Raw genomic sequence first — 20,135 nt, 5'->3', positions numbered from 1 at the left:
GGTGTCCCCTGCTCACTGTGAGCGCTGTGCTTGGCACCTTGGCACATCCAGAGCTGCTGCAGGGGCTAAGGGTCGTGCCAGCTGGATTGCTGTGGGTTCTGCAGGAACTGTCCTTGCTGCTGTTGTCGTGGTGGAGCCTTGAGGTGCCCCTTGGGTCCCCTCAGCTTCTCCCAGAGAAGGGGGATTTTGGTGGTTGGCTGTTTGCCACAGCAGAGGTGTGCATGGCTTTTGGGTGCTGTTTGGGGCTCGCCTGTGCCACGTGGTGGAACCTGGAAGGCTTGCAGGCCCTGGGGTTTAAATGCTCCTTTTCATAACTGCTCTGTCAGTAAGGCTGGTTTGGGTGAGGGCTGGTTTTGTGGGGAATGCATCCCCTGAAACAACTCCTGGCTGTGTCCATTTTCTGGGATCTAACTCCCCGTGCTGCTGAACCTATTGCAAACAATGCTGGAAGTCCACACAGCTTTCTGAGAGCATCTTGAAATGTCATCCTGCTGCTCTCTTCTGGCTGGACTGGGCCACAAGGGATCTGTAGTGGAAGCACTTCTGTTCCTGGTGAGTTGTCATTCCATAATGAAATAATTATAATAATGGCCTTTGAAACAGGAAACTTGACTTCCCCACCACTTGCTGACATATGACAAGTGACACGCAGCAATAAAGCGTTCAGAGTAAATCAGTGCATTCAGACCCTGGTCCTTAACAGCTCCCCCCTTTTTTTTCTGATGGAATAAGAGGGATATTCCTGTCAGAGCTTAGAGCACTCTGAATTTAGAGCAGCATACACTAAGGGAAAGTAGAACTGAGTGGTCTCAGGCCATCTCTTTGCTTGGACTAACAGGTGAGTGAGTTATTCTTGTGATCCCACTTGGCTGTCAGGGCTTTGGAGCTCAGCAAAATGGGAGTCAGTAAATACTTGGCACATATATAGTATTATTTATCTTAAAATACACATTACAGCTGTGGGGTGTCACATGGCTGTGCTGTGGCTGGTGTAGTACATCTCCTGAAAGCAGAAAGTTGCCATAACAACTGAATGAAATCAATTAGAGTAATAAGCAATTAAAATCTCATCCTTAGTGTTGCATAAACATAGCATTTCGCTCATGAATTATTAGCCATCTTGCCTCTAGACCTGCACGTTCTGGTTCTGATTTGCAATCTCAACCATTTTTGAATTAATGAAGCATTTAATTTCTGCTTCAAAGAGTGCTGGTGGGATTTTTAAGGCCATAGCAAGCAGGTTCTTCATCAGAGACGTGAACACTGTTAAACACCTAAATGGAGGAAACGTTTGTGATGGGATTTCCGGAGCGCTCAGCACTGGCTTTGTTTCCACACAGTGAAGTCAAGAAGAAGAAGAAGAAGAGTAACCTGTGGTCTAGGGTAATTTTGTCCTGGGCCTAGGAAGGCAAAGGCAGATCCTTCCTCTCTTCCCCATTTCCTCCTTGGGCTTCTGTGTATTCCTGAGCCTCTCTCTTCCTTTGTTCCCCTTGCAGAGCAAAGCCAGGAATAGCTCCTTGCTGTAGTGCTCAGTTGTCAAGGATAAATGAGCTCAAACCTGGGAATGGCAGAGCTGTTGTGGAAAGGTGGGATGTGTGGGACTCGTGGGGAAGCAGGGTTTGCAGGCTGTTGGCTTTGCAAGGGCCTGTAGGCTTGTTCTGCAAGGATTTGGTGTAGCTGGGGGTCAAATGTTTCACAGGTCAGAGTGCAGTTTGTAATCCAGAGTCTCCAAGGAACTTGGGAAAACATGTCTGTGGTCAAAACAGTGGTCCTGTCATGTGCAGTGGCTGAGTCAGGGATTTAGGAAGCCTTTGGCATCCAGAGCTCAATTATTAACTCTGGTAGGGAGCAAAAGCACTGGAGGTGATCCCTGGCTTTCTCCTGGCAGGATGACAGAAGCCAAGGCCAGTGGTCTGAGGGTTTGTGCCACAGATGATCTGAGGATGGGTGTGGTGTCTGTGCCAAGATACTGGCACAGTGCATCCACGGGGCATCTGTGTGGTGCCTTGTGCTTTCCTCAGCTTTTATTGTTCCATTGAATGTAATCCTGCCACTGTTACCCTGACTGGGCTATCAGGAAAAGCCCCACACTCAGTGCTGTAAATGCAGAGTGAGCTGTGAGTATCAGCTGAGAAATAAAATAAAACAGGGCCCTCTTGAAGGAATTTGGGATTATTCTGGTCCCAGGATGTGCACTTGGATTGGTTACCTCCACAGCTTCCAGCTGGCACTGGAATAGCTGTTGGAGGATTCTTACAAGCCCAGGCTGGGATCCACTTTTGCACTGGCTGATTCCCTGTTAGTTTTCAGGGTGTTTTCTTTAACCCCAGGCAGGTGATGATGTGTTCTCCTCTGATCCATGTGCAGGGACACTGTGGCTCCTAGTGCCTGTGGAAACACAGATTTCTGCTCCAGTGGGAAAAACCTGTGCACTTGATTGTGCCAGGCAGTGAGGAAGGCACAGCCATACAACATGTCCAGTGCTTTTTCCATAGTTAGCTGAGTGCTGGACAGCTGTTGCAGCTGTAGCTAGTGTGTAATTCTCAGTGTAAAAGATTTGGGATGCTTTGGATTTCTGTGGGAAGCAGCTGAAGGCTTCCTTGGCTGTTAAATAAGTCATATTTGTGCTGTACTGATGTACATTTTAATGGTGTTCCTCTGGAAATCTGCAGTACTGCCACACTTGTTGGGGAGAGACTTTGTGGAGAATTCCCTGACTGTCCTACTCTGTTTAACAGGCTGTGCCCACAGTTGCCATGGAAGCCTTGCCTTGGGCGTGCCCTTGGGATTCATCCCTGAACAAAAGGTCCACCTGGAGTCACAGGGCTGCACTCTTCCTATAAAGCCTTGCATCCTCAGAGGCTGAAAGCCCTGCTGGCTGTGGTCAGAAATCATTTTCTGCTTCGCTGGGGTCAAAGCTTTCATGTCCCTCTTCCTTCAGATCCTTCCAGGCCCATCCTTCAGATGCTGCGGCGTGTGGGGCACTTCAATCTGAGCTCGATATTGCTGCTCTGGGATCAGTTTATATCTTTTGGCAGCATTCCTCGAGCTGGCAGCAGGGAACAACTTATTTTAATAAGCAATAGGAGGTGACAGTGCTCTGTCACCCCTCTACTGATGGCCTGCGTGCGTCGTTACATAAAAGGCAGATAAAAAGCTTTGTGAAATGTCTTGCTCCTCGGGAGATGTTGGGTCCTCAGCCCTGAAGATCAAAGTCCTTTTTCAAGTGGCTGACATCAGCATGCACTTGTGTGTCCTTCCTCTTGTCCCTGCCTCAAACCCAGCCTCGAGAGGCTGTGTTTGGAGAAGTGTGTCTGTGCCATGGAAATTCACCCAGCCCAGGGAAGCTGCTTTCCCACCACCTTGGAAAACCCCTCTCACCTGCATGCCAAGTTGTGCCTGGCCATTTGCCAGGCTCAGCCTTGTGCTGTCACCTTGGCTACGGAGCAGGGAAAGGGCTGGATTAGTCCTTCTGTTGTTGTGTCCCTCAGGGATACCAGGATTCACTTGTGCTGGAAAAGCTGAGGTAGGGAGCTCCACAGGCAGGCTTTTGCCACAGATCTTTCAACACACTCACCTTAAATCTTTAGTTTGGACCACATCCATTCTGTGCTCAGGCTGCCAGTCCACCTCGTGGGATCCTGGAAACATCTCATGCAGGCTGGCAGGTCACCTGTCACCTCACCAGTAAGCCAGACTGGGGTCCAATTGTACACTTTGCTGTTGGAGCAGGGATTGCTTCTTCAACAAGATGCATACAGGTAGGGAATTCCTTGAAAAGTACTGCTCAGGTAGGACTGATGAAGCTCCCAGCAGAGGGGATTTAGGGAGGCTGTTTGGATTGCCAGACAGGAGCACCATTTTCCTCCTATGTTTCCAGTCACTGCACACCTCCATCCAGCTCTGCTTTCTGAAGAGATGTACGAGCTCCAAAATTCATGTCTTGTACACCTTAGGGTTATCCCAAAGGGAAGGCTTTGGATATAATCAACACCTGGGTTTTGCATATGTGAGCTTGAGCAAGTTCTCTTTAGTAACAAGTTTTTGGAAACAAGCAAGCAAAGCTGTCCTGCCTTCCTGTGGGCTAAAAGAAAACCAAGTCAGACTTCAGGAAGTCTCAAATTCAAATCTGCATTTGGAGCCTGGGCCTGTGTCTTGATTTCCATTTCAGAAGTGGAAATACCCTGCTGTAGATTGAGCCAGGAGTAGTTGGCCAGACCTTGTGTCTTAACAGAAAGTTTTAAGTAGACAGAAGGAAAGATCACCAAGTGTGAGATGGAGGATCTCTGTTTGACCATTTTATCTCTAGTCACAAGCATTTTTAGAGCTGACTGGCAGTGCTGGTTGTACGTGCAGAGAGAAGGATCTAGGCTGGAGCATGATTTCCAGGGAATGGGTGTTTAGGAGAAACCATTTCCTCTGCCTTAGCAAAGCCAGAGAAGGATAGATTCTCTGAGTATAAGATTTTATCATTAAAGGCCTGAAAATAAACTATTCCAAGCACATTTGGAAAGGTACCTGAGTGTGATGGCTTATTTGAACCTTGTGAGAGCATTTCCATGCCCTCCTGGGGAAAAGGAGCCTCCCTGACAGATAAATCAGCTGGGACAGAGGTTTTCAAGTGCAGCCTGTCAGGGGGTTTGTTTTAAACCAAGGCATTGTGTTTATCTGGGGTATTTATGGCACTGTGGGTGAAGGGGATGCTGCCCAGGCCTGGCAGCCCCCTGATGGAGAGGGGGACTGTGAATGGGGCTAATCGTGTGGGATTAGCAAGAACACCTATTCTTTAGGTGTGAATAAGGGCAGTTGGAATATTTCTCAGTGCCTACTGAGGGTTGTAATAATGACTTTTCTGAGCTCTGTTTCTGTCCTGGGTAACCTGCCCCAAAGTGGCTGCAATAGTGAGGAACCACCTCTTTTACAGTGTGCATCCTGTTTGTCATGGTTAGGGAAAAACAAGCTCGGAGCTGCATCTGTGTGGGAATATGAACAACTCGAAAAAGTCTGGCTGCAGAGCCCCTTCAGCCCTCAGGGCTGTGTAAAATGGGTCACTGGAAGTGTGGAAGCAGAATGAAAGGAAAGCAAAGCCTGTTAATCCTGGGCTTTTTGGCTCCTTGGGCACAAATTTAATGTTAAACTACTTTCTGACTTCAGGGATTGGCATGTGCTGAAAAGCTTTGCTACAAAGAGGGGAAGAGAGCAGCAAGGCAAAAATGAAAGGGTACTCCTGTGCCTCTGAAAGCAGCAGTGATTGAGTGATTTTACTAAAACATTTGGGAGGGCATGGCAGAAGCCTCTAGGAAAGGACTCTGAGGGTAAAATGTCAGTAACTTGTCTTCTTCTCATTAGCTCAAATGATTTCCACCTGCCTCCTATCAGCAGGTAGCTGAGGAGGGCAGGGAGAGGAGATTCCCCTCAGGTGGGAATGCTTTGCAAGGAATTGGGCAGCATGGTCATTCCCAGCTGAGCCCAGGTGTAGAAGATCCTTGCAATGATCTTCCTGCTGCTTGTGGGAGCCCCAAGGAGCACGACCACCTTGGTCAGCAGAGAGGCCTGGGGGGCACAGTCTGGCTCCTGCTGCTCTGTTCCTCTCACAGCTGCTGACGTGGTCACACTTCCCTCTGTGAGTACACACAGTTTTTCTCCTTGTTGTGCTGTGGTTATCTGGTGGCTCCTGTTGGATTGCAACAGGAACTTGTTTGTTCGTAGAAATACGTGGTTTTTTGGCCTCACCTTGTTTCAGGGGCAGGCAGAAGTCTCTGTCTGCACAGTGTTTCTCGTGGCCAGGTGTTGTCAGGCAGTCCTTTGAGGAGCACAGGCTGGTTGGTGTCAGTGCAACTTGTCGTGGGAGCAGTTGAGTTGAAATTCACTCTTTGTTAGAGTTGTGTGCCAAGCAGTTTTCTAAATGCCTGGAAAGGTGGTCTTAAGGGAAGGGTTTGTTTTCTCTGATGGAGTTGGGATGTGCAGAGCAGTTGTGAACTTGCAACAACAGCCTTTTGGGTTTCTTGTGTCGTGTTTTTTCTGGTTTGCTCTTTCTGGGGAGAGGTGTAAGATTTTGTGTGCCCGACCAGTCTTGTCTTGCTGGGAGTAGAAGGATAATGAGAGAATGAGTGGAGGAAGGAGCAGAGCCAGGATTCTGCTTTTTCCATGCAAACTTTCCCACTGTTTTTGAAGCAGCCTGCCTTTGTCAGTGAAACAGTGTCTGCAGAAACGGAGCAGAGCCAGGATTCTGCTTTTTCCATGCAAACTTTCCCACTGTGTTTTTGAAGCAGCCTGCCTTTCTCAGTGAAACAGTGTCTGCAGAACAGAGGTTTAGGGTTAGGACAGCGTTTCTATTTCCATTTTAAATACTTGTAACTTGCTGTGGGCTACCTCATCCCTGGAAGTGTCCAAGGTTGGATGGGGCCTGGAGCAACCTGGGCTAGTGGAAGGTGTCCCTGCACATGGCAGGGGGTGGAAATGGATGCTGTTTAAGTCCCTTCCCACACAAACCTGTGGGATTCTGTGTGCAAGTGGCTGCAGTGACCCTGAAATGCAAGAATTTACTCTGTACGTGTGCCTCAAAAGAAGGGTTTTTTTAGGTGTGGCAGAAACGTGGGCTTGAGGCTGGGCAGGAAGGTGACTAACCTTAGGAGAGGCTGGGGAGGGAAGGTGTGAGTGTGCTCCTCTTTATGCAAACACCCCGATAGCTGAGCACGGAGAAAAAAGAGGGTAGAAAGGGAGGAAACAGTGCCGGGGAGTATCAGGCAGGCAGGGCACATAGCTGTGGCATTTCCAGCGAGGAGGAGGGACTCTGGTGGCCCGGTGGATGTGCATCCTCACCTGGATTGCCCTGCTCGGAGGGAGGTGATGCGGGGCCACTGATGGGCGGGTGATCTGCGGGGACTGTGACCTCCTGCACGTCTTCACGTGTCTGCTGGCATCAAGGCCCTGCCTGGGGCTGGTGCAGCAAAAATATCTCGATGGCATTTAGCACCGTGACCTTTGAACGCTTCCACAGGCTGGCCCAAGAGCAGAGACAGCGCTTGGGGTGAGGCAGGGCTCGATGGAAATGTGCTGTGAATCACCCTCTGGTGTTGCTGTTGGTCTCTCACTCCCAGGCATGTGAATTTGGGACAGATAAACATCATTTCCTCTAGCATGACGAGTTCAGCTGGGGAGAGCCTGTTGCAGTTGCCTCCAAAGGCTGGATGAGTGTTGAAGCAGTGGAGTAGACTTCAAGCCTTGGTTTACATTGGCTGTAATTTCCCAAATATTAAAATTCCCAGCTTTTGAAGATGTTTGGCTTGGAAATGCATTTCATCCACGCTCCCTGCAAAGCTCTGCACTCTCTGGGGAGCAGCTGAATGCCCTCCAGTCCCATGGGGTGGCTTTCCCAGTATCACTCCCCTCCAGCTGGAATGATAACCAGTCGTGCCAGACAGGAAAAACCAGGCTCAGGGTGGCTGGGACATAACTGTCAGACGGGCTGGTTCTATCTGCCACTCTCCAGAGCTGCAAGCTTCCTGGGAGGCAGCTTGCATGAACCCTGGGGAAATGGCCCCCCTTTGCACAGGCTCTCCGTCCTTCATCTTTCCTCTCTGGAGCTCTGACACTGCAGGCTGGCACCCTTGTTAGCTCTTGGTGTGCTGGGCTCAGCGTGTCTGTGGGATACAAAACCCCAGGAGAAATTAGCAAAGATGTTTGCCCTGCACTCCCCTAAACTTGGATCCCACTGTTGCTCCTCTTTGGGATTCAGTGGAGAGATCCCAACTGTGTGCTCTGCCAGGGTTTAGCCACAAACAGGGTGGGATCACACCCTCAATAAATAGAAGCAGGCAGCCTGTGCTCTGCTTGTCCAGCTGCTCCCAGTGGGAAGCCCCAGCCGTTGTGTTTCTGGATTTGTGTGGCACTCAGCAGCTTCCAGCTGTTCCCAGGTGTGCAGCTGGACAGTCCCAGGCTCCTTTCTCAGCTTAGCATTGCTTAACCTCCAGCTTTCCAGCTGGGAATAGGGCCAGGGCACACCTCAGCCTGCATCCTCGTGCCTCTGGCAAAACTCTAGGTATGCTGACAGCTCTGGCCTTGGGAAAAGTGGGAGTGATGTGGATTTCATCCAGTCCCCCAGCCATGCAGGAGGAAGCAGGCAGCTCTCTGTGCTCCTCAGCTCTGAGGGTGATCCGTGCAGCAATCTTCCTCAAGGTCCCTTTACATTGCTGCAGGGTCCGTGGGGTCTAACCTGCATTTCTGGATTTCCAGCATGCCTCCTTGCCTCTCCCCACCCAAAAACCTCCCCTAAACTCTGCTTTGCTGCAGAACATCAAGACGAGCCAGTTCTGCTACTGCTCTTGCCTGGGAATTGAGCAAAGAGCACCAGCCTGTGTGTTTTGGGAGAGGAGGAAGCCCTTCTTTGATTTCAGCTCTTGCCTTGTCTGTTGTTCCCCAGATCTGACTTCTGGTGGTTCAGAAATGCTTCTCAGGGAAAAAAAATCCCCTCGGTGATGACAGTAGGCATGGGTAGCACCTTCATTCCTTTTTTATTTACAGTCCATTAGCTTGGATTGTGATCCTCTGCCTGGGATTGGAGTGCTTGGGAGATCCAGTTTTTCCTTGCCCGTCTGCTCTCTGTGACAATGGTGTCTGCTGCTCTCTAGTGGTCCCAGCTCTGAGCCTGCATGCACTGCAAAATGAGAACCTAGGTGGTGCTTTTATCTATATATATGTATGTTTTAAATTTATTTTTACACAGCATCCTCCTGCCACGGCAAGTCTAAGCCTTGTACCTCCACAATGCCAGCGTTTAAGCTGCCCACATTCCCCCAGCCCTAACCTGCAGGGCGAGAGGAAAGTCCCTCATTTTGTTGTGCTTAGGTTATGTTGGGAAACATCTTTCCAGGTGCCTTCCTTGTACTCCAGATATACAGACTGGTGGGTGAAACGCTCACTCCTGGCTGCCCCAAACGCCACGGGAATGTGGGGCATGGAAGGGAGGGGAGATAGCCAAACAGCTTCAGGAATGTTGTGTATCTAAGTGCCCTGGGACAGACCTGAGTCGCTGGGCCTTGCTGGTTTTCAGGGTGTGTGTGCTAAGTGACAGGCGAGATAAAAGCTGAGCAAAGATCAAAGCGGGTTGCATGGGTTTTATGGCTTTGTGCTCCTCGGTTTCACTTTCATGTGTCTCCCGGAGCCTTTCTTTTCTGCCTTTCATCTCCCTCCCCGTTTCCACCTGGCAGGGTGGAGCTTGGTGACCTCCCAACCTGGGACAGGCTTGTGTGCTCAGCCACATTTCTTTCACCCCCCAAATCTGGGCAGTGCTGGGTTATTTTAGCCCAAGACAACTCCTTTCAGTATCGATTCTTTCAGCTGCTGAGATTTTACATCCTTTGCAGAAGTTGGGCTGGAGTTTCTCTGTCTCTTCTGGCAGCATCTCCGGGTGTGAGTGCTGATTCAGGGGTGCTGGTTCCAAGAGAAAAGTTGACAAGGGGCTTTCCAAAGGGAGGGCTGCTCATTTCACTGGTACTGCAGCTTCCTTCTCAGTGAAGACCTGGATTTCCCCTCCTTGCCATGTGCACTTCTACTTGCTGCTGGAGAACTGAAGCTCTTGGCTTGTTTGGGGTTTTTTTTCTAATAGAAAAATCTCGATTCCTATGGTGGCTTGTGGGTGAAATGTGGGGAAAGCATCTTCCCCCAGGGAAAAAAAGTGGGGAGGCACTTGGAAAGAAGAGGAGGGGCCTCAAAACATTAAGTGGAGATTAATGAAAATAACAACCCTGGGTGTAAGCCCAGCATGCATGGGTGAGTTTGGGTCTGTTCCTGGTGTGTTTTTACCCTTGTGTGTGGTTGAGGAGAAGCACTGTTTTCCATGGATTGCCTGCTGTCCTCTGATTTAACCAGTAGAAAATGGGTCACGGCCATGTTAAGCTCCACCAGAAATAATAGTTATGGGTTATTCTGCAAGTAATGTGGAGACAGCTAAATTATGGGCTCAACTAAAATGGAAACCACAAATAATTGGAAAAATATAAAATGCTTAAGTAGACTCTAGCCAAACTTAGCTGCATTTATCAAGATGTCAAACTTCAAGGGGAAGAGGGGGAGACTTTGCCATAGCACTCCTGGAGAGCTTGGAGAGCCAGGGCTGTTGCCAAATGCTTGCCTGAATGTGCTGGAATAACTCAGCTCCAGCCATGGCAGCCTTTGAGCTCAGCAGAACCTTCCCAGCTCGTGGAGGAGTTTTGGTTTTTGTGAATAAACCTGGAGTGCTTCTTCCATAGCCCCAGAAGGAAGCGCCCAAATCCAGAGACCTCCCTCCATCCAGCGCGGATGTGTCGAACTCCACCTCGTGCCACTGGCACGAGGGCAGCAGGGCTGAGTTGCCAGGCACAGCTCACTTAGAGCACCCCCAGCTGCTGTTCCTTGGCTCTCTCCTGGCACAGGATGAAGGCTTTCCCTCCTCATCCCCTCGCTCCATGGTCGAGCCCTCTCTGTCCCGCGGCGCCCCGACGCAAACGGCCAACGGCGCCCGCGGGCTCGGCGGCACCTGCGGCGTCTAGACCGGTTCCTGTGCCACATGCAAATGTGTGGGGAGCCAGCAGGGCCACACGGCCCCGGTGACACTTTCTGGGAAAGTCCTTGGCTGCCGTCCCTGCCCGACGTCCTCCGTGCCGGGCAGAAGCGGCACCGAGGAACAACGGCGCCGCTCTGCTCTGCACTGGGTTTGTTTTGGAGCGACTCGGACAGGAAAGGAGCGGAGAGCTCTGGAAGGGTGTGTGGGTGCCGGGGTGATCCCCACAGTGCTTTTCTAGCAGCAAGGATGGGCTGGCACGGCGGTTTGGGCCTTTTCTGCTGCGCTTGCTCGGTGCCATTTGCATCTCTGGGGTGGCCAGGACTTCCCAGAAACTGTCCCCGCCGTGGGGCTGCACGGCACTATTTTTGTTTTGCTGTCTCTGCAGCAGAAAGCTGCTCCCCAGAGGTCCCCAAGATGGACTGGAGAGACAGGAATGTTGGATTTAGGTTTCTTAAATCTTCTGTAATTTCTCTTGTCCTTGCTCCCAGCCTTTCTTCATCTTCCTTATCCAATCCCTTTCAAAGCTCCCTCTTACCATATTCCCTTCTTTATCCCTCAGTGCACCAAATCCTTTTCAAGATTGTGTGTGTTTCTCACCTGCTTGCAGAGGTGTCGTGACACCACTCTGCTGTCTCCAAAAATGGACCAAATGCACAATTCTGTCCCCTTGCATCAGCAGCAAGTCGTGCATCTTCACTTGAAGAGGGCAAGTAAGAGTGAGCTCGACGTGTTGTTCAGCCAACCTAATTTTGGACTGGTTTCGTTAGGTTTTGGCTAATTCTGGTGCTCTCACGTTGACACTGAAATATGTGTGGGTTTCAGGTTTCTCAGGTTTGGGCAGGAAGCATCTTTATCTTTGAAGCAGGTGATGGACCACAAACCACAGTGGTGAAGATTCACTGCAGTTGGGGTTTTTGGGGGATAATTTAAAAAAAAAACCCACAGGTTTTTTGGTTTTTTTCCCTCTCCTGCAAGGAGCCCTGAGTGAGTTGTGGGCAAAGGAGGGGTAAGCTGAAAAATGACTTTCTCTCAAGTGATTCTCTTTGAGAGGTTTGTTTGCTGCAGATGTTTGTGATGCAGCCTCTTGTGAATCCTCTCTGAAGGGCTGGAGAGCTGCATCTCCTCGGCACTGACGTCAGGGTTGAGTGTCTGCCCATCCTGGTAAACACGGAAAAGGTTTTCCATGTGGCCTCTAGGTGCTGCTTGCACCACTGTTTTTTGGAGTCCTCTGATTTAGGTACCACAGGAAGGATTAAAATGTATTACAGGTGAAAATAATACTACAAAAATCCAATAAGAATTAGATTAAAAATGACTAAAATCTAAGTCTTGCCTGCACAGGGGCAGCTGCTGCAGAAAACAGAGAAGCTGTGAGGGTGCTTTGGATGTGTTTCAGTTGATGCTGGATTGGATGACGCCACACATCCCTACTTGAGGGCCACTCTTCTGAATTCCTGGCATCCAGGAAGCAGTCAGCTTAAGTGCAGTCACAGCTCACATCCTCACCCTGCTTCTCCCTTTGCAAAATTACCACTTGTTGTGCAGAAATACCAGGCACCACCACGACTGGGGCTTTTCCTTCTGAGAAACCAGCCCAGAATTCATCACTTACACCTTTCTCATCCATCACAGCACCCAGCCCGTTCACAGACACTCTCAAAATCCATCCAGTGATGCTTCTGTAGCTCCTGCTTCTTTCCAGGGCAAGGCAGGAGGTGGACACCTGCCCTGTGGCCACAAATCAGGGACAGGATCTGGCTCTTTGTGATCCATTTGTTGCATGTGTCCAGGGATAATTTTCTTCTTGTACCAATTTCATTAAGCACTGCCAGGAATGCTGCTGGATTCCTCCAGTCCTCCATCCAGCAGCTGAATGCTCCAGCTCAGTCTTCTCTGGGGAAAGTTGCTTTCACTTCTCTTGTTTTTTCCCAGCTCTAAAAAGCAGGATCATTTTGTAGTCAGGAACTTCAGAAAGTGACCAGTCGTGTCTCAGATAAGTTGCTGCCTTTCTCACCATTTTTTCCAAGAGACTCCTGCCACAACTCCTGCAAAACCAGTCCTTGGTTGTGTTCCTTCTAATAAGTCTCTGCAAGGAAATTGAAAACTCTGGAAGGGTTAAACAAAACCCAGTTTTAAGACCGTCTCCTCTTCCACTGCTGTGACAGCAAGGCACCCATTCTTTCTGTAGGATTTTGGGAATAGCTCATGGAAATTGTCCCTGGCCTCTCTGTGACCCTGGTGTACAGGGAGTTAAACTCCCCAGTCATCTCCTGGACAAGCACTTCACAAGACTTTTGGACCCATCCCAGAGGAAAAAACCGAGATTTTCCAAGAGAAATGCCCAGCTTGAGTTTGAGTGGAAGACTTTTTTTAATATTTACTCTTTTGGTAAGAGCTATATAAAATGTTGATGTGATTTGAAAGCTCCAAATTACAACATTATCACACAACCACATCTCTTTTCTTCTGCCCTCTTCCTTCCTCCTTGCCTGGCCTCATATCCCCTTCCCCTTTTGCTTCCCGACTGGTGACTTGACTTTAGGTGAATTTATTTAGGGCAAAGCCCCCTTCCCACCTACTCCTGAGGGCACAGGGTGCTCCTGTGGCCATCCTGGGCGAGTTACCCAGCCAAGTGTGAAATTTGAAAGATTTGAGTGGAAGCACAAAGCAGGGAGATGGTGATTGTTTTTACTTGGCGCGGCCTGAGGCGTTTTTGCTGATGATAGAGGCAACAAAAATAGCGTGGGGAAAATATAGCCCCAAGAAAGAAATATGTAAATGTCTGAGCATGCTGAAATCCCCCCTGCTTAGTCAGGGGCTTGGGCTCTGCTTTCATTCTGGGCTTTTTTTTTTTGTGGCTGAGGGGTGAATGCTCAAGGGAATGAGGGGTGATGTGGGGGAGATGTGTGGGGAATCCAAACGTCGCACTCGGTCCCAATGGCTGTTTAGTTAAAAATATTGACCACTGAGCTTCTGGGCTGTGAGAAATGACATCAGCTCCGTGTGTGACTGCTGAGGTGTGAACTCCGTGCCTGTGTCGGAGCGTGACCCTCCCTGATAAATAGAGCTGTTTGTGTGCTGCTCCTGCGCTGCATCTGCGGGGCTGAGCCTTCCCTGAGGATGGGAGCCCCCCTGCTCCCGTGGCTGCTGCTCCTGCTGCTGCTGATGTCCCGCTCTGCCCACCCAGGTGAGCTCCGGGTGCCTTGGCTGGCATCATCCTGCTCCCAGAGCCACTGGGGAGCTTGGGATCCTGCTGTCTGTTCAGTGAGGGCTTGCCTTGTTGTTTGCCAGGGGAAAAGCACGAGCATCCTTTGCAGGGCTCTGGTTCAGCTTTTGGGTAGAGGTGCAGGTGGCAGCTTCTCGGCGTGCTCCCTGCAGTGAAAACACGGGAAGGGGAGTTTCCTTTGGCTCCTGGAGCTGCTGCTGCATCCCTGTCAGCCTGTCCGTGCCTGTAAGCTGCCACCTTCTCTCTCTCTCTCAGCCATCCTGGAGGTGAACGGGAACCTGAGCTGTAGGTGTGCCAGGACAACCTCGGAATACATCAGTCCCAAGAAATACGAGAGCATTGAGATAAGGCCCGTGGGCAGCAGCTGCAGGCGCACGGAGATCATGTGAGTGCCGAGGGCTCTGCTGCTGCCACCATCCCGCTTCTCCAGCCTCGCTGGAAACTAAACCTTCCCAAAAATGCCGCCAGCTTACTTGCTGAAAGACATCAGGAGCAGAAATGCAGCTCCCCAGGGCCTAAAGGAATCTCTCCAGCAGGGGAAAGCGTGATTTCCTTGAGCTGGAGCAGGGGTGTTTGCAGCCTGGAGGAAGCACTTCCTCAGACACTGAGGCAGCATGAGCCATAACACATTTTCCCAGATTTTTGTAGCTGCTTGGTGTTGATAAATTTGTGGATCTCCAGGAAAAAAAAACTGTCTTTGAGCAGTGTTCTGTGCTTCAAGTGTCTGCTCCACCTAGGAATGTGTTGAGTCTTGCTTGTTCCCAGCCACGCAGTGGCTTCCTCTGTCTCTGGCAGCTTTCTGCAATCCTTGGAGCTGTGAGCAAAAGCTGACTCTCCCCATCAGTGGTGGCTGCTTGAATCCCTGCCTTTGGAGGGGACAGGAATGCTCAGGAGCTCTCCTTGTGTTTCAGCATTAAGTTAAGAACCTCGGGGAAGGTGTGTGTGAATCCCGAAGCCCCCTGGGTGAAGAAGCTGCTGAAGCGCATTGCCAGCACGTAAGTTGTTGGATGGAAACTCCTCAGGCCCAGGTGTCCCTGGACAGCATCCCAGCACATCTGTGGCTCTGGGAAGCTCTCGTGGGCCCAGGAGCTCACAGAGAGCTGCTGCTGTCCAAAGGACCCACTTGCAAAGCCATGAGGGGCAACACTTTGCTGTGCAAAGCAGCGTTCAACCCAACGTGACCCATCTGTGGCTACCCCTGGCTTACACCCAGTGCTGCACTTCCAAAACAGTTTGGGGGAGCAGGATGAGGGGAGCAGTGGCAGGAGCAGGGCTTGCTCGTGGCAGGTGCAGTAGGGTGTTGATGCTGGGAAAGCTGTCCTTCTGTGCTGTGCCTGTGCTGGGTTTGTGGCCATCCTGGCGAGCCATGGGGACACGACAGCGACTTCCCTCGGCTGGGGCAGGAGCTTCCTCTCCCAGACCCACTTTCCTCTGTGTTCACACGTTTCTCCTCCTTCTGCTTTTCACAGGAAGAAAAAATAGGTTTCCTGTTAAGGAAGTTGGTGCCCAGAGCCGAGGCAGGTTGGCAGATGATGCCCGGGTGTGCAGACCTGGCTGCTCCTCACTTGGCCCTGTCTTCCTCCCCTTCCCAAAAGCTCCACGTCTGGCTCTGGTGGCAGTGGCTGTGGGGAGGGTGCCTCACTGCTCCCCCAGCCCTGTGGCAGGTTTGTGGGGGGATTCTCCCCTGCTCTTGGTCCCTGGAGCAGTGTGAATATGAATCCTTTGTTTATTTACTTGCCTGTGGACTGTGAAACTGTTCCCTGTCAGGGGCTGCTCCTGCTTCTTTAGGAATGACTTTGTGACTTTTTCCATGTGAAGTGCTCGGCAACAGAGTGTGTGTCTGAGGGTTGTGTGGCACAATGTGACTTGTCTTGTTCTGGAAGCTCAAGTCCAATAAAATTCGGGATTTTTCTTTCTGTTGTATTTTCCCTGGATCTCTTAGCTTTGAAGCTGTGTTTGACATAGAATCGTAGGACAGCTTGGATTAGAAGTGACCTCAAAGCCCATCCAGTCCCACTCCCTGCTGTGGGCAGGGACACCTTCCACTATCCCAGGTTGTTTCAAGCTCTGTCCAGCCTGGTGTTGGATGTCTCCAGGGATCCAGGGGCAGCCACAGCTTGTCTGGGCACCCTGTGTTAGGGCCTCCCCACCATCACAGGGAAGAATTTTCCCCCAGTATCCCATCTAACCCTGCCCTTTGGCATTAGGAAGCCATTCCCTCTTGTCAGGGGTCCTTCCCATCATAACCTGTTATCTCCCCTGGTGGTGATTTGAGGGCACGATATTGGTGGTGGCGTGATGGGACAAACCAGCCAAAGTGCTCCACATCCAAGTGATGGAGCTGGGATTTATAGGTGGCTGTAAGGCTTTAAAAACCCATCCAGGCCAATAAGGAAATATGTCAGGAATGGGAGTTTTGGGGTAAAAAAACTCAAAAGCAAATGTCACCGGGGCGCTGCTGCGCCGTGCCTTGCAGGGGGACAAAGTGGCTGTAGGAGAAATGAGTCATACCCGATCATGCAGGACAGAAAAGCACCCCGGGCTGCTGGGGCTGTGTGTGCTAAGAGCAGAGCTGGAGGAAACAACCAAGAAAGGAAGGGGAAAGCGGAGCCGGTTTCGGGAAGCCGGGCCCCTTGCCAAGCCCCAAGCCGCGTTTTATCGGCAGCGTCGCAAACCCAACGGGGGGTCGGGCAAAACCACCGCGACCCCGGCGCCTCCCGTGCCGCCTCACTTCTCCTATTTCCCAGCTCAAATAGAGGGATGCTGCGGGGCCCGGGGCTGGGGCAGGCATGGCTGTGCGGGCAGCCCTGCTGCTGGCCGTGCTGCTGCTGTGCCACCGCCCTGGGGACGCAGGTGAGCCTCCCCTGGTGGCCCTGGGGGTTGTGCGGGCTCCGAGGGTGGGTGATGCCGGTGGGACGATGGGTGTGCCCGTGTGCGGGGTGATGCCGTGTGCCCCTCCAGCAATCCTGGAAGCCAACGGCAACCTGAGCTGCCGCTGCCTGAAGAGCACGCGAGCCTTCATCCCGCCGGAGAGGTACAGCAGCATCGAGGTGTGGCCCGTGGGGAGCAGCTGCCGGCGCCCCGAGGTGGTGTAAGTGACTCCCTGACCTGCTGCGGTTTCGTGTTTTCCTTGTGGGAAGGGAAGTGACGTGACTGAAGGGTCGTGTGTTTTCTAGGGTTAAGCTCAAGAGCCTGAAGAGGGTCTGCGTGGATCCCGACACGCCTTGGATGAGGAAACTCTTGCAGGACCTCCCTCACCTGTAAGCTCCCCTTTCCCCCTGAGCACCAGGGGCATCCCGTGGGAACCTCTGTTCACACATTGCTCCCCCTTCTGCTTTTGGCAGGAGGAAGAAAAAGGCTCCCCGCTGAGGAAGCTGCCGCCAGAGGCACGGCCAGATGTGCTGGGCCCAAAACTGCCTCCCTTCCCCATCCTGCTGTTGCCTTACCCCAGTCCAGAGGGGAGCATGCTTCTGCCTGAGCCCCTCTTCATGCCTTTAAACCCTTAAAAATGCCCATCCCTGCTTCCAGCCTCTCCCATCCCGAAGCCATGCGCCGGGTGTCCCTTTTGGGCACCACCCAATAAAGTGGCAGCCCTCTGTCACTGTCCCTTGCCTCCTTTCACATGGCACGCCAGGGCCTTGGGGTGGGAGGCACGGGGGGCAGCAGCCTTTGGCCAAAATCACGGCGGGTTTGAGGAGGTGTCGGCGGCGTTTTCCGCTTTTTGTGGCGGGGAGGCAGCACGTGCAGCGGGGGGGAAGGACGGCAGGGAAGTTGAGGCATAGGGCAGCCCCTTTGTCCTCCCAATTCCCAGCCCCAGAGGGGGTTGTGAAATCCCCCCTGGGGCGAGGGGCTGGCTATAAAGCAGCCCTGGCACAGCTCGGGGTGGGCGGTGAGGATGCGGCTGCTGGCGCTGGCCCTGCTCCTGCTCCTGAGCAGCTCGGTGCCGGCGGGCGGTGAGTGCCTTTGGGTGTCTGTCCATCCGTGGCCCCTCCAAACGCCTGGACAGGGGCATTGGGAGTCCCAGAGGGGGCTGAGCGTGGGTTTTAGCTGCTGTGCTTTCAGTTTTGGTTCTTGCCTGTCTTTGAGCTTGCTTTTTAAAGCCTGTGGCTAAGCTGGAGAGGGGTACTGGGGGTGGAGAGGGTGGGTTTTGCCTCTTGGGTTTAAGCTGCGTCTTTTTCAGATCCCCACAAAACTCAGGTTCTTGGTGGGTGGGCAGTGGATTTGATTCATAAAATGCTGGCTAAGTTTTCCAACCCTGCAGCTAAACCCCTTCCATATACAGGAAAAGAAGCTTTGGGGCTGTGCTGGGAGGGATTAGCCCTGCTGCAAACCCCACGAACAGCAGCCCGTGGGGTGTCAGGGCTGGGATGGGATAGTGGGGAGGGGGATAGTGTCCCCATGTGCCTCCCCCACGGGGGGGCCGAGACCTGGTGTGGGCTGCCCTGGGGCACAGGTCTGTCGCTGGAGAGCCTGCTGACCAACATGAGGTGCAAGTGCATCAAATCCACCGCCCACGTCGTCAGCCTGGGGCTGATCCTCACCATCGACGTTACCCCGCCGGGCATTCACTGCAGGAGGAAGGAGGTCATGTAAGTGCAAAGCCTGGGAACCAATCCCTGCAAATTGCTCCTTTGGGTACTGGTGTAAAAGTACATGGAGGGGGCAAGCCCATAAATGTCGGGGTGACTCTTGGTCCCAGTTTCAAGGGGGTCCCTCTCTGAGTGGCTCAGGGTCATCAGGTCAAGGCCCCAAAATATTCACGCCGAGGAAGCAGGGGGGTTTTCTCTGTGGGTTAGGAAAGCTTTGGGGAAGGGACGTGCATGGGGCTGAGGGGCCTCGTGGCCTTGCAGCCTCACCCTGAAGAAGAACAGGCGGGTGTGCGTGACCCCCGAGGCGCCCTGGATCCAGCTGCTCATCCACAAGCTGATGCAGAGGTATGTGATGCCCAGAGGCTGGAAAACACATCCCCCACACCTTGGCAGGACCATCCCTTCCCCTGACCCCGCCCGGTTTCCTTTCTTTCCTCCCACAAAATCTGCAGGAACGGCATCAAAAAAGCGCTGCCGCGGCTGCGGCGGGAAGCACCGTGCTGCCGGACCCCTTGGACGCCCCCCACCCCGTCCCTCCCACTGGCCACATCCCAGGAATCCACGGCTATGAATCCCTCGTGGGACAGCAGTGACACAACCCCCCTGCCCTGAGACACGCTGGGTTGAGTGGCACAATGCTGGCCTTTCCTCTGCTCCGGGCAGGAGCCTTTCCCTGCTTTCCCTTCAGGCACTCGCTGCTTCCTTCCCTTTCGGGTGCCTGCGCTGTTCCCGCACACAACCATCCCGGTGGCACCAATAAAAGGATGAATGTGCTCCCCCCCCTCGGCTGTGGCAGCTCTTTCTGCCTGGATTTGTGTAAAAATTGGGGTTTTTGGGGTGGGGAGGTAGGCTGGGCTGTGGCACGGCGAAGCCTTTGGCTGCTTTGCCAAGGATGCTTCGGAACACGATGCCTTTGCTCTGCTCCGGGATTTGGTGCCTTTTCCTGACAGCTCCTGGCAGGAGCAGGTAACTGCAGGAGTTGGATAGGGTATGCTGCTGCTCCAGGCTGTGGAAACACAGAAGTGGGAAATTTCCTGTGACTGGCTGGGGCTTTCTGTGGAGTGCCATTTCCCAGCCTGGCACAGCAATCAGTGTGCCTTGGCCACACGGACTGAGGTGACACAGGTGTGACTTGTGGCCCTGTGCAGGATTATCCCTAGTTGCAATCTGCTTGGGCCATTCTGGGAGGAGGTGTTTAAGGTCTGCAGGAATCTAATTTGTGTTGCCCACCCACCGCCACCAGATGCCAAAAATGTGTCCCTGGGCAGTGGCATGCTGGGAAACACCCACCCTCTGTATCCCCTCCCTCCTGCCCGGTGCTCCTTAGGAACCACAGGAAGGATAAGAATGGTTTCAAAAGGGCTGTTTGTTGACTCCAGAAGGATGTGGGAGCACACAGGTGGATGTTTAGCCTTTGCCATCATGGGTGAGCAATATCCCATCTCCACGGTGAGCAAATTTTTTAAAAAAAGTAATTTTTAAAGGGAAGGGAGATGTTGTTCAGGGGTTTGATGACCTCCTTTTCCCCAGCTGCCTGAAGGTCCAGGGCAAGCAGTGTTTCCTCATGCCAGAGCCCCACACGCTCCCAAATGTAAAGCAAAGCTGCTATTCCCATGAAGCAGGGTGTGAATCCCCCCAAAACTGCAGTGTAAGCACGCCCAGGAGTGACACTGCAGCTGCTCCACGTGCACTTCCACCTTTTCAGGGACCTCCCGGCTGCCAAGGCAACACACAAGAAAAAAATCTGACTTAAAAAACCCCTGAGCTCTCAAAGTAA

At 52.2% G+C, this 20,135-nt stretch overlaps 3 protein-coding genes across 3 annotated transcripts; all 3 read left to right on the top strand.

Moving 5' to 3' along the window:
- The first annotated feature begins 13,450 nt into the window (after positions 1 to 13,450).
- On the top strand, positions 13,451 to 15,634 carry LOC121348039 (interleukin-8-like). Its single transcript, XM_041427185.1, has 4 exons — positions 13,451 to 13,730; positions 14,025 to 14,154; positions 14,681 to 14,764; positions 15,239 to 15,634. The coding sequence occupies exons 1-4, from the start codon at positions 13,664 to 13,666 to the stop codon at positions 15,249 to 15,251; spliced, it is 294 nt and encodes a 97-aa protein (XP_041283119.1). The 5' UTR covers positions 13,451 to 13,663; the 3' UTR covers positions 15,252 to 15,634.
- Positions 15,635 to 16,304: 670 nt separating this feature from the next.
- On the top strand, positions 16,305 to 17,243 carry LOC121348028 (C-X-C motif chemokine 6-like). The gene is made up of 3 exons (XM_041427174.1): positions 16,305 to 16,860; positions 16,946 to 17,029; positions 17,114 to 17,243. The coding sequence occupies exons 1-3, from the start codon at positions 16,559 to 16,561 to the stop codon at positions 17,136 to 17,138; spliced, it is 411 nt and encodes a 136-aa protein (XP_041283108.1). The 5' UTR covers positions 16,305 to 16,558; the 3' UTR covers positions 17,139 to 17,243.
- A 421-nt stretch (positions 17,244 to 17,664) lies between these two features.
- Positions 17,665 to 18,970, top strand: LOC121348111 (C-X-C motif chemokine 2-like). The gene is made up of 4 exons (XM_041427318.1): positions 17,665 to 17,722; positions 18,223 to 18,358; positions 18,620 to 18,703; positions 18,811 to 18,970. Exons 1-4 carry the CDS (start codon positions 17,665 to 17,667, stop codon positions 18,968 to 18,970), a joined length of 438 nt encoding a protein of 145 aa, XP_041283252.1.
- The last annotated feature ends 1,165 nt before the right edge of the window (positions 18,971 to 20,135 follow it).

The sequence above is a fragment of the Onychostruthus taczanowskii genome, unplaced genomic scaffold, assembly GCF_017590055.1.
Source record: "Onychostruthus taczanowskii isolate IOZ18803 unplaced genomic scaffold, ASM1759005v1 scaffold114, whole genome shotgun sequence".
Classification (NCBI taxonomy): Eukaryota; Metazoa; Chordata; class Aves; order Passeriformes; family Passeridae; genus Onychostruthus; species Onychostruthus taczanowskii.
Note: the sequence above shows the minus strand (reverse complement) of the source record. Positions and strands in the feature narration are given on the sequence as shown.